This window comes from Podarcis filfolensis, assembly GCF_964270895.1.
Source record: "Podarcis filfolensis genome assembly, chromosome: 3".
Taxonomy (NCBI): Eukaryota; Metazoa; Chordata; class Lepidosauria; order Squamata; family Lacertidae; genus Podarcis; species Podarcis filfolensis.
In genome coordinates, this window is record NC_139606.1 from 690,551 (window position 1) to 702,932 (window position 12,382).

A 12,382-nucleotide genomic window follows, 5' to 3' on the forward strand; every position below is an offset into this window, starting at 1 on the left:
CCTCATGGGAAGCATTTCATAAATGAAATAAATAATTCACTCATTCATTCTACAAAGAGTTGTTGTTGACATTCGTCTATCTCAAGATACAATGGAGTGCATCTCTGGGGTGAAGTCAAACTGCTGGAAAAGCACCTACTGTGGCTGCAGAGACCGGTAGCTCCTGCATTGTTTTTGCTGTGTTTGCAGTACGAAAGTAACCTCCATGGGGTGCAAGCCTGGTCAGTGTATATGGAGGACCTGAGTGTATGGAGATCTTGGTCTCACTGCTGTGGTCCAAAGGAAAGCAGAGCAAGGTGTTTGGTACCAGCTTGGCTGCAGAAGTTGCCAGGAGGAGGGGTGCAAGGTGCCATCCAACCACCTTAGGGGCTCTACTCCAGATTTGTGTAGGGCTTACTCCTTAACCGTTTCTTCTCCTGAAAAGCAGTGGGTAAAGAGTCAAAGGCAAATAATCTTTCTAATTAGTAATAAGTAGTATACTAATTAGTAATAATTAGTATCTAAAAAAGTGTGCAAGCACACGAAAACTCATACCAATAACAAACTTAGTTGTTCTCTAAGGTGCTATTGGAAGGAATTTTTTTATTTTGTTTCGACTACAGCAGACCAACACGGCTACCTACCTGTAACTAGTAATACCCAAGTTAACTTGCTACCACTGTTTGATTTTCCACTTAGGTGACCCTGGTCCTTCTGGAATACCAGGTCTACGGGGCTCCCCCGGTTTACCAGGAATAGGCCCTCCTGGCCCTCCTGGGGTTCCAGGACAATCTGGTCCTCCGGGACCAATAGGTAAATTGTTCCTTTTGTATTTGTTTCCTTTCCATTTATGTTTGTAAGATGTACAGTGTAACATACATTTAAACAAAATACATTCATTTGGATGTGCACTGTGCAATTCTCTTTTTAAGGAACTATGTGTATATTTATGTTTCTGAGTTTTGTCAGCAATCAGAATAAAACTGCAGGATGATTGATTTTAGAATGTTTATGTACTCCTCCTATGAGGGTAAGTCGCATTGAACAATGTGCAGCTTATGTCTGAGTAGACATGCATGGAGTTATAGTATTGCAGTAGTCCTTAGCCCTCCAGAATTGACCTCCACAGTCACTTACGGACTCACTGTTCATGGAAAACTATCTTACTTGGCCAGAAATGATCGCCGAAGAAATTCAGTGGAAACTGTGTACAGGGTTGCAGTCTTAGTATTCTTCTAAAACAATACATTCAAATTTGACAGAAGATTTCATTTAGGAAAAGTCAAATTTTGTTTCATTATTATTTCTTGAATAATGAAAGCTTGTACAATTTTTTTTGCAATAATTGTTGCATTATAAGGTTCTTAACTTTCATCAGTAACCTGACATGAATAGTAGCAGAACAAAAATGAATAGGGTAGAAGGATTAATCCAAATGCAAGGATTCCCCCATCCACATTTTTGAACCGTGTGTCATTTGTTCTTACTTGTGTTGGACATTTTATTATCAAGAGCCACTTTGTATCATTTTCTCTTTATTACTGCAGGACCTCCAGGAAGCAAAGGGGAAAGAGGCTACCCGGGTGTTCCTGGGCTAGACATGCCAGGGTCCAAAGGAGATAAAGGTAGCCAAGGATCTCCGGGGCTGCCAGGATTACAAGGGCTGCCAGGCCTGCCTGGCCCACAAGGACAAGAAGGGCGCCCTGGTGCCCCAGGTACACATTCTTCCTTCCTTCCAGTGACTATTTATTGTCTGTCATATTATCCTCTCTTTTACAGAGTGAAACATGTGGTTCTATAAGGAGTATCATGAGAAAGAAGGAAATGGAACTCTGTACTTTTTCTCCTTTGTTTAGAGCACTTTCATTTCAAAAATACAAAGGGATACAAAGTACTGAGTATCTTGATTATGCTTGAAAAAGAAATGCATGCATGCCTGACAAAAACAAAATCCATGAAAAACAAAGAGCAATTAGTATGTTGTCAAAGGGTTTCAGAGTGAAGTGCCCTTGAAATTTTAAGCTGTTTTCAAGAGATGTACATTCACAGTAGTCCATTTTACACTGGCTACTTCCCTGACCCTGCTTAGGTAATTCATAAATACGAGTGGGGAAAACCTTGCATTTATGCCTATTCTTTGTAGCTACTTTCTACATTTCTGATCTAAAGCAGGCATCCTAGAACCTGAATGTCATGTAAGAAGTGGCAAATTCAGTAAAAACTTCACATCCCAATGGAACTATAAGCACACTCAGCATCCCATACAAATGAAAAATTATACAAAGTTCAAACAAATCATAGTTTCAATTATATTGGTTCATTCTGTGGGTTGAATAGTTTATATCCTGCCATTCAATGCTCCAGTCATTTAAAACAATAAGAAAGCATATGGTTTTAATCTAGATAAAGAAAAAAAAACTATTCAAAATAGAATTTAACCCAATAAATACCGTATTATTCGCCCTATAGGACGCATTTTTTCCCCTTCAAAAATGAGGGGGAAATGTGTGTGCGTCCTATGGGGCGAATGCAGGCTTTCGCTGAAGCCTGGAGAGTGAGAGGCGTCGGTGCGCACCGACCCCTCTCGCTCTCCAGACTTCAGGAAGCTATCTGCAAACCTTGCGAGCCCGGCAGGAGTTCCTGCAGGCTTGCAAGGCTTGTGGGCGGCAGCCTGCAGCCTGAAGCATGGGGCGCCCTCCGGAGGACGCCCCGTGCTTCGCGCAGGTGTCTGCAAGCGTTGCGCGCCCGGGGGGAGTTCCCCCCGGGCACGCAAGGCTTGCTAGCAACAGCCTGTTCTGGGGGCTGGGGTCGGGGGAAGTTCGGGCTTCCCCCGCCCCCAGCTCCCAGCCCCGCAAGCAAGCTCCGGGAGCGATGGCGAGGTTGCACAACCTCGCCATCGCTCCCGGACCCGTTCTGGGGGCTGGAGACGGGGGAAGCTCGGGCTTCCCCAGCCCCACAAGCAAGCTCCGGGAGCGATGGCGAGGTTGCACAACCTCGCTATCGCTCCCGGACTCATTCTGGGGCCTGGGGTCGGGGGAAGCTTGGGCTTCCCCAGCCCTGCAAGCTCCGGGAGCGATGGCGAAGCTGCATGCAACTTCGCCATCACTCTCGGACCCCCAGCTCCAAGGCTAAAAACGAAGCCAGGACAGCGAGCGGGATCCATCCCGCTCGCTGTCTTGGCTTCTTTGCTCTTTGGGGCTCGGGGGGGAAAATAATTTTCCCCCCCCTTTATTTCCCCCCCCCCAAAAAATAAGTGCGTCTTATGGGCCGGTGCATCTTATAGGGCAAAAAATATGGTATGCAGCTGTCAGAGCTACCCTAGGTCCCAGCTCACAAAGGACCAACGCTGCTTCGTTGTTAAGTATAAAAGTCTTTATTGAAGTTCAGTTTCACTTCCAGAGCCGCAGCGCGCAGCTCTACGTCTCAACTGTCAGACCGCTGATGCTCCGTCTGAGTCTCCTCCCCCCTGACACCAATTTAAGATTCTAGCCTTGCTCCACCTTCTCCGCTGCTCCTTCCTCCTCTGGGTCCGCCTGCCCGCCGGGGTTCCGCCCTTTCTAGCCTCTTCTCCCGCTGATTCCCCTGAGCCTTCTCCCTCCCTCCGGCGGGCTTTAGGAGCTGGTTCCCCATCCGGGTCTCCTGCTGTTCCGCGCGCCTGCACATTTGAACTTGGCGCGCGCGCCCAGCCAGCAGCTTTCCTCCTGACCGTTTCACTGCTGCTGTCACTGCTTCCCCCTTCGGGGGGGCTAGCTGCAACTGACCTCCCTTCCGTTCCCCCACTCTCCAATGGAGGCGTGGTCAGCCCTGACTCCCTCTCTGGAGGAGACACTGGCCCTGACACATGTGACTCTTCCCCCCCACTACGCTCTGGTGGGGAAACTGGTCCCGATCCTCCACTGCTGCTTTGGGGTTCCCCTCTGGCTCCTTGTTTCTGGTGCGTCCCCCCTGGGACCCCCCTTGCCCTGACCATCGGCGCCCCCTTCTGGGAATCTTCTGATTCGCTGGAGAAGCTCATGGAATCTCTCGGGCCACTGTCATACTCCCCTACGCTGCCCTCGGATTCTTCCCCTTCGCTCTCCAATTCCTCTCTCCCCAGTGCTCCTGCTCCTGATTCCCTGACATCCATCCCCCCCTCGAAGCCCCCCCTTCCCCCCTCTCCCTCTTCGGGTGTGGGTTCCGGGTGCTCCAGTCCTGTGGGTGTGAGTGCGGGATACCATTCTTCCCCCCTGGTGTGTAGCCGGTCCACTGGATCCGGCCCAACCGCAACGGGCTCGTCGACGTCGATTTCCTCTGCTTCCATCTCTCTGCTGATGTGCTCGAATCCAGGATCCTCCCCCAACACGTCCATGTCCTCCCCTCCCCCGGGTACCTCTGGTGAGACTGCTTGCAAAGGTCCCTGCAGCAGCTCCCTGCGCCACCCCACCTCCGGTTGAGTGTCCCACCAATAGGAGCGGTCTGTGGCAAACCCCGAGAGAGACCCCTCCGAGGAGCTAGTGTCCGGCGTCGTCTCTTCAGCTGATGAAAAACCCTGGAACGTACTGGCTGACAGTGTGGGTGTGAAGAGCCAGTCGTCGAAATACTCTGCCGGCATAGGTCTGTGTGGGAAGAGTGCATGGAACTCGTCTTTAAGATAGTGCTCCTCCACGGCATAGCACGGTACCCACCTGTTGGCGCTGGCTGGGGTACCTTCCCTGGCGAGGAGGTATTCCACCCCCTCTTCCCCCCACCTCGAGTCCAAAATCTCCGTGACCTCATTGAGTGGCGTCGCCCTCCGTGATCCCTCCCTCTTCGGAGATTCATTAAGTGGGTCTGGCGCGTTCCCTGTCGCCTGAAACCTGTGGGGTTCCCTGTAGGGTGTGAGCACTGACCTATGAAAGACTGGGTGCATTCTGGAGCCCTCCGGGAGTGTCAACCGGAAGGCCACTGGATTGATTTGCGCCGCGACCTGGTAAGGTCCCAGCTGCTTGTGCTTGAGCTTCCTCTTAGCTAGCGTCCTGGCCGGCACTGCCTGGGCTGCTAACCAGACCCAGTCCCCCACCCGGATGTCCTCCCCGACTCTCCTGTGCTTGTCTGCCTGCATTTTGTAGGCGTGTTTCGCCAGTTCCAATTGCCTTCGGAGTTGCTCGTGGACCTCCTGTAACTCTGCTGCTAAGTGCTCTGCTCCCCTTGGCTCCCCCTCCCCCTTTGTCTCCAACCCCGGGAAGGTTCTGGGATGCCGCCCATTATTGGCGAAGAACGGTGTCACTCCTGTAGACCCGTGCTTCGTGTTGTTGTAGGCAAACTCGGCCAGCGGTAGGTAGTCCACCCAGGTCGAGGGTTGTTGATTGGCGTAGCATCGCAGGTACTGCTGCATGATGGCGTTGACCCTCTCCGCTTGTCCGTTGGTCTGCGGGTGTCGTGCCGACGCTAAGTTGATCTTGACGTTCAGGATGCCCAGCAGCTTCTGCCAGAAGCTCGAGACGAATTGGCGACCGCGGTCGGACAGGATGGACCGCGGCAAGCCGTGAGCTTTGAACACGTGGTCTATGAACAGCTTGGCGGTCTGTTCCACTGTGGCCACCTTCGCGCACGGAATAAAGTGCGCCATCTTGGTGAACATGTCTACGACCACGAGCACCGCTGTTTTGCCTCGCGAGCTGGGCAGATCTGTGACAAAGTCCAGGGCCACTTTCTCCCACGGTTCGAGCGGCGTCTGTAGGGGTTCTAGTAGACCCGCCGGCTTCCTGTGTACTGGCTTGGCCCTTTGGCAGGTGTCACACCTGGAGACGTAATCCGCGACTTCTCCCCTCACCTTGGGCCACCAAAAGTCTCTGGTTACTAATTCCGCCGTTTTGTCCTTGCCGAAGTGCCCAGCGCTGGGCGCGTCGTGTAGCTGCTGCAAGACTTTCGCGCGGAGGTCGTCTCCGGGCACGTAGAGAGCCCCTTTGCGGATGAGCAGTCCGTCTCGTATCTGGAACTCGTCGTCCTTCGCTGTGCCCTTTCGCACCTCCTCCATCTTGGATTGTGCGAACGAATCAGTCTGCAGCGCTCGACGCACCGCGTCCAGGTCCACGGCAGCTGAAGCGCACGCCCACGCTTTCGGTGCGAAAATGTGCTTGGACACCACCGGCGCCGCTTCCTCGAGATACTGCGGCTTCCTGGATAGTGCATCCGCCATGACGTTGTTGTCTCCCGGGATGTATTCTATCCGGAAATCGAAATCCGCAAAGAACTCCGCCCAGCGAATGTGTCTCTGGTTCAGGAACCGCGCCGTGCGCCAGTACTCCAGGTTCTTATGGTCCGTGCGGACTTGCACTGTGTGCCTGGCTCCAACGAGGAAGTGCCGCCACGCCTTGAAAGCTGCATGAATGGCCAGCAACTCCCTGTCCCAGATGGTGTAGTTCTGTTCCGCCTTGCTGAGTTTCCTGGAGTAGAATGCGCACGGCCTCCATTCCCCTTGCGGATCTTGCTGCAACAGGACGGCCCCCACCGCTCTGTCCGAGGCGTCCGTCTCAACCCTCATTGGTCTGCTGGGGTTTACATGTAGCAGCTGTTCTTCGGACGCGAAGAGACGCTTGAGTCTCCGAAAGGACTGCTCCGCCTGGTCCGTCCAGGTGAACTTCTTCTTCTTGGAGCTGAGAGTGTCCGTGATGGCCGCCGTCTCCTTCGCGAACCCTTTGATGAACTTGCGATAAAAGTTGGTGAAGCCGACGAACTTCTGGACCTCCTTCCGATTGCGCGGGCTCTTCCAGTCCAACACCGCGCGGACCTTGGTGCTGTCCATGGCGAGTCCCTTGTCGGACAGCTTGTAGCCCAGGAAATCCACCTCCGTCATGTCGAACTGGCACTTCTCTAATTTGGCGTAAAGTCTGTGCTCCCGTAGCCTCTGCAGGACCTCCTTGACGTCCCTCTCGTGAGCCTCCTGCGATTCCGAGAAGACCAGGATGTCGTCCAGGAAGCAGACGCACTTCTTGTAGAGGAAACCCGCTAACACGTGATGCATGAAAGCTTGGAAGGTATGGGAGCCATTTTGCAGACCAAAAGGCATTACGCGATATTCATAGGTGCCTAAAGGTGTAAACATGGCTGTCTTCCACTCATCGCCCTCCCGCATGCGTATAAGGTTGTACGCCCCTCGTAGATCCAACTTGGTGAAGATCCGTCCCTTCCTCACCGTCGCGAGCAGGTCGTCGATCTTGGGCATGGGGAATGCTGCGGGCTTTGTTTTGGAATTTATGAGACTATAATCAACTATGAGCCTGCGTTGGGGCGTGTCCTTCTTCTTCACGAAAAACACGGGACTGCCCCCCACTGCTTTAGATTCTTGGATGAACCCCCGCTTCAAGTTGTGATCTATGAACTCCCTGAGTTCTTGCAGTTCGTCTTCAGACATGGAATACAGTTTCCCAGTCGGCAGCGTCGCTCCCGGCAGGAGGTCAATCTTGCAGTCGTAAGGCCTGTGGGGAGGCAGGTTATCCGCTTCCCTCTCGCAGAAGACCTCCAAAAACTCCTTGTACTTGTTGGGTACCGCTTGCACCATGCCTAGGTGTAACTGCGGTTCATCCTCTTGCCCCTCCTCCTCCTGGCGGGTCTGGATGCAGTGTTCTGCGCAGTAGGAGGAGCAGAAGGTCAATTGCCGCTGGTACCATGCTAATGCCGGGCTGTGCCTATCCAGCCAACTCATACCCAACACTATGGGCGTGTCTGACAGGTGGGTGACGTTGAAGCTGATGACTTCGCGGTGGTTTCCAATTTGCATCACCATCGGTGGTGTTTGCTGTACCACCTCTCCTCCCAGTAGCTTCCTGCCATCGACCGTGACGACGTTTAGGGGCATCGTGGCAGGCATGAGTGCTATGCGATGTTGCTTGATAAAGTCCACTCCTATAAAGTCTGCGTTGCTCCCAGAGTCAATGGTTATTGGTACTTGCAGGGTGTGCCCATTGGGCAACTGGAGCGATGCGGTGAGTTGCACCACTGGTTTGGGTGGGAGGGGGTCTGTGGGCTGTAAAATCTCTGGGGACTGCTTCACTGACTCGCCTGGTTGGGCCCCAGTCCTTCCCCTTCCAACCAGGCTTCTTCTTCCCCCTGCAAATGTTCTGGCTGCTGACCTGTTCCTTTTACTGTTGCTGAGGCTGCAGTGTGCTTCTGGAGCCTCTGGGGACACTCTTTGGCCATGTGCTGAGCACTGTCGCAGATGTAGCACTTCCTGGTCCCTCTAGGAGCCTTCGCCTTGACTGCTCCCGGTGTTTGGGCTCTGCTGGCAGTCTGAGCCCTGGCACCACCAATCTCCATCGGCTCTTCTCCCCTTCCCAAAGGAGGCATGGACAGCGCCCGCCCCGCCTCTCTGGGAAAGAAAGGGGTTGTCCTGGCTGGGGTGCTTGCCTTACGTCCTTCCTCCCTGCTCCAAGGGCGTCCTTCCAGGCGCACACCAATCGCCAACGCTCTTTGGGCAACTTCTTGGGTACCTTGTGGTCGTTCCCCTCTTGCCAGCTCATCTTTCACCTCTCCACTTAGCCCCTCCCAGAACAGGTCTCTGACAGCAATAGAGTCCTTCTCCCAGCCCAGCACGTTCAGAAAGGCAAAAAAGCGTGAGTGATATTGCCTCACCGTCGCTTTCCCTTGCTGTAGTCCATGCATTTCCCTCCGAGCAACATCTACATCTACCGTAGATTTAAAGCAAGCGTCCATAGCTTTGATAAATGCATCGGAATCTTTGAGGGCGGGGTCTTCTTCGCGCCACAAATTCCGCAGCCACGCTTTTGCTTCCCCATGCAAATGAGTGATTATGAAGCCCACTTTCTCTTCCTCATCTCTAAAGTCTTTCCGAAGCAAATTGAGCGCGTAAACCACGTCAGCTCTGAAGTTAGGGTATTACTGCAGGTTCCCATCGAAGTGGGCTACTAGGCTGCCCCCCCTCTTCCCGAGGCCAACTCCCTCCGGTTTGGGTCCTGGCAGCCCCTCTTTCCCCCAACGGTCCCACCTGGCCTGCAGATCCCGGCAGAGCGCTACTGCTTCTTCTTCTCTTTTCCTGGATGCTGCTACTTCTGCGTAAAGCGTCGTGACTGCTTCTTGCAGTTCTTTCACCTGGCTCTCTGTAGTCATCTTTGCCTATCTTCGTGAGCTCGCAAAACACCAAGTCTTGCCCCTCGCTGCACCAACTCACGCTGCGAGGTTTTTATGGGGACGGAGCATACTGTCAGAGCTACCCTAGGTCCCAGCTCACAAAGGACCAACGCTGCTTCGTTGTTAAGTATAAAAGTCTTTATTGAAGTTCAGTTTCACTTCCAGAGCCGCAGCGCGCAGCTCTACGTCTCAACTGTCAGACCGCTGATGCTCCGTCTGAGTCTCCTCCCCCCTGACACCAATTTAAGATTCTAGCCTTGCTCCACCTTCTCCGCTGCTCCTTCCTCCTCTGGGTCCGCCTGCCCGCCGGGGTTCCGCCCTTTCTAGCCTCTTCTCCCGCTGATTCCCCTGAGCCTTCTCCCTCCCTCCGGCGGGCTTTAGGAGCTGGTTCCCCATCCGGGTCTCCTGCTGTTCCGCGCGCCTGCACATTTGAACTTGGCGCGCGCGCCCAGCCAGCAGCTTTCCTCCTGACCGTTTCACTGCTGCTGTCACTGCTTCCCCCTTCGGGGGGGCTAGCTGCAACTGACCTCCCTTCCGTTCCCCCACTCTCCAATGGAGGCGTGGTCAGCCCTGACTCCCTCTCTGGAGGAGACACTGGCCCTGACACATGTGACTCTTCCCCCCCACTACGCTCTGGTGGGGAAACTGGTCCCGATCCTCCACTGCTGCTTTGGGGTTCCCCTCTGGCTCCTTGTTTCTGGTGCGTCCCCCCTGGGACCCCCCTTGCCCTGACCATCGGCGCCCCCTTCTGGGAATCTTCTGATTCGCTGGAGAAGCTCATGGAATCTCTCGGGCCACTGTCATACTCCCCTACGCTGCCCTCGGATTCTTCCCCTTCGCTCTCCAATTCCTCTCTCCCCAGTGCTCCTGCTCCTGATTCCCTGACAGCAGCAAACAATAAAACCCAGAAATAAGCTTATGTTTTCTTTTTTTAAAAAAACACCTTCATCCACCTTCAGAGGTGTGGAGAATGGCAGCCTGGGAGAGGGCTTTCTCTGTGGCAGCCCCTAAACAGTCCTCTCTGCAGAATTCTTGCTAGTATCTTCAGTATGCATTTTCTGGCATATGCTTAAGATGCACATTTCTGAAAGGTGTTTTTGTGGGACCCACCTCTTCTGTTATGCTTAACTTATATTGTGCTGTTTTTGCTTCAGGTTGTTTTTTTTTACTTGTTTTTGTAATTCTTTACAAACTGTTTTACTTGTTTTCAAATTGTACAATTGCTGTATTTTTCCATGTATAAGAAGCCCCCTTGTATAAGATGCCCCCTATTTTGGGGGACTCCAAATTAAGAAAACACCCCACAGCGCTACCCGTGTATAAGACAAGCCCCAATTTTAAACCTAATTTTTTGGTTAAAAAAACTTATAAACAGAAAAATATGGTATATTGCTGTAACCAAGCCTTACAGTGAAGGGTGGCTAACAAATCACATATGTGTGTTATTTATCTTTTTGTAACTACCAACACACTTATGAGAAAGAAACTATAAATGAAAAAGTAACTCATTACCCAAATTGTCTTAAGTATGTCTAGACCTACCTATGTGATGCTGACACAAATCCCACATTAGTACTAAGCAATAGAATGATAAAACAACATCCCCTCTTCTCTCAGCCATAAGATGTTCATGACATTAATAACCTGTGAAAAAGACTATGAATCGAAAGTGGAGACATTATATGTACAGTACTTTATCTTGTCTAGTTTATTTTTTATTTTTTTAAAGTATGTCAGTGTATGAGTTCATGCAATATTTACTGGGAATAGAACACATAGCTAAGATGATTGTCACATAGATGCATGGAACTGGTCTGAGCTCAGCAATAAAGCCTTCTGGGCAGAACTATTAGAGTGAAATTGCAATGTATTAGAAAAGTCACAGAAATGTAAACAGTTGTTCCAATTTGGGTTTAGGAATCAAAGGAGAAATGGGAGTTATGGGCACACCTGGAAGCCAGGGTCCTCCTGGTCCTTCAGGATCTTCTGGAGCTCCAGGTGAAAAAGGTAAGAGCAATTTGTAGCTTAACTGGCCAAGTGAAGTCAGGCCTTTGGTTTAATTCAGGAGTGAGGAAACTCTGGTCCACAGGCCTGGTTAGGTCCAGCTTGTGCCCCTTTGGCCAGGGAGGCCACTTTGTCACAGAATACCCTCCTGCTCCACAACTGACGTAATCTGTGATGTTAGGTGTGGGACAGGTAAGAGTCTTGGCTGCCAACAAGCAATCGGGATCTTTTAAGTATGCTCTGGATTGTTCCTTGGCAAAGGAGGCTGTAACAGCAAACTTGGTGGGATTGGCTGTGTTATGTACTGAAGTTCTCACCCTGGGCCAGCAGGGGAATACTGTAGATAGTTATGCAAATGAAGGATCGAAAGTGACGTTCAGTGATTGGATAGTTTGTATGCAAATGAAGGATCGAAAGTGACGTTCAGTGATTGGAAAGTTTTAGAAAGTTGTTACAGTAACAAGGTACTGGAGCTCTATATAAGCAGGCTGACTGAGCCCTTCAGTTTAGTTCAGTTCTGGCCTCAGACTAAAGAAGAACAGTTTGAAGAATCGCTGTGTCATCTGATATGTTCGCCCACAACTTAACACTCGCGACGAAGGTAGGATGGATGGACATCAGAGCACAGCCAGATGCAGCCACTCTCTGAACTGAGCTGAATCACTGAGCGAAATCACTGAACAGAACCAATTCAGAGCTGACTGTTCTGGCTAGAGCACAGTGTTCCATCCATCGCCCGCTACGCCGGCATTGGAATCATGGCTTCACTTGTGCCTCTACTGCCATTTGTGCCAGCCTCTGAATCATGGGACTCCTACCTCGCTCAGTTCGACTGCTACCTCCAAGCCAACGAGCTGACACAAGTATCACAGGAGCATAAGCAGGGCCTATTCCTTAGCCTCTGTGGGCCTGAGGTGTTCAAGACGGCCCGAGCATTTGTTGCGCCTGTAGCAATCCAGGAAACACGGTGGGACACAATCCAAGAGAAGCTCCGCAACCACTACGCACCAAAGCCGTCCAAGATTGCTGCCCACCATGCGTTCTACCACCGGAACCAGGCAGAGGGGGAGTCAATCAACAACTACACCACCGCCCTCCGACAGGCTGCATGCACTGCGAGTTCCGAGACTTAGATGATGCCCTGATGGATCAAATCGTCTGTGGGGTCCGGGACATCCGTCTGCAACGGCGTCTCCTCGCCAAGCCAGACCTCACGCTGCAGAAAGCCATTGAGGAGGCCGTAGCCTCGGAAGCTGCCGAACGCTCCGCCCAGGAGATCTGCAAGGCCAGCAGC

General features: G+C 52.0%; 1 protein-coding gene across 3 annotated transcripts in view; it reads left to right on the forward strand.

Moving 5' to 3' along the window:
• The window catches only part of COL4A1 (collagen type IV alpha 1 chain), a 160,408-nt gene that overhangs the window by 97,269 nt on the left and 50,757 nt on the right, over nucleotides 1-12,382 (forward strand). For all 3 annotated transcript variants that reach the window (XM_083606370.1, XM_083606369.1, XM_083606371.1), the window contains exons 31-33: nucleotides 679-792; nucleotides 1,527-1,694; nucleotides 11,002-11,091. In XM_083606370.1, coding sequence (XP_083462496.1) covers nucleotides 679-792; nucleotides 1,527-1,694; nucleotides 11,002-11,091 — 372 coding nt within the window. The remainder of the gene's footprint in view (nucleotides 1-678; nucleotides 793-1,526; nucleotides 1,695-11,001; nucleotides 11,092-12,382) is intronic.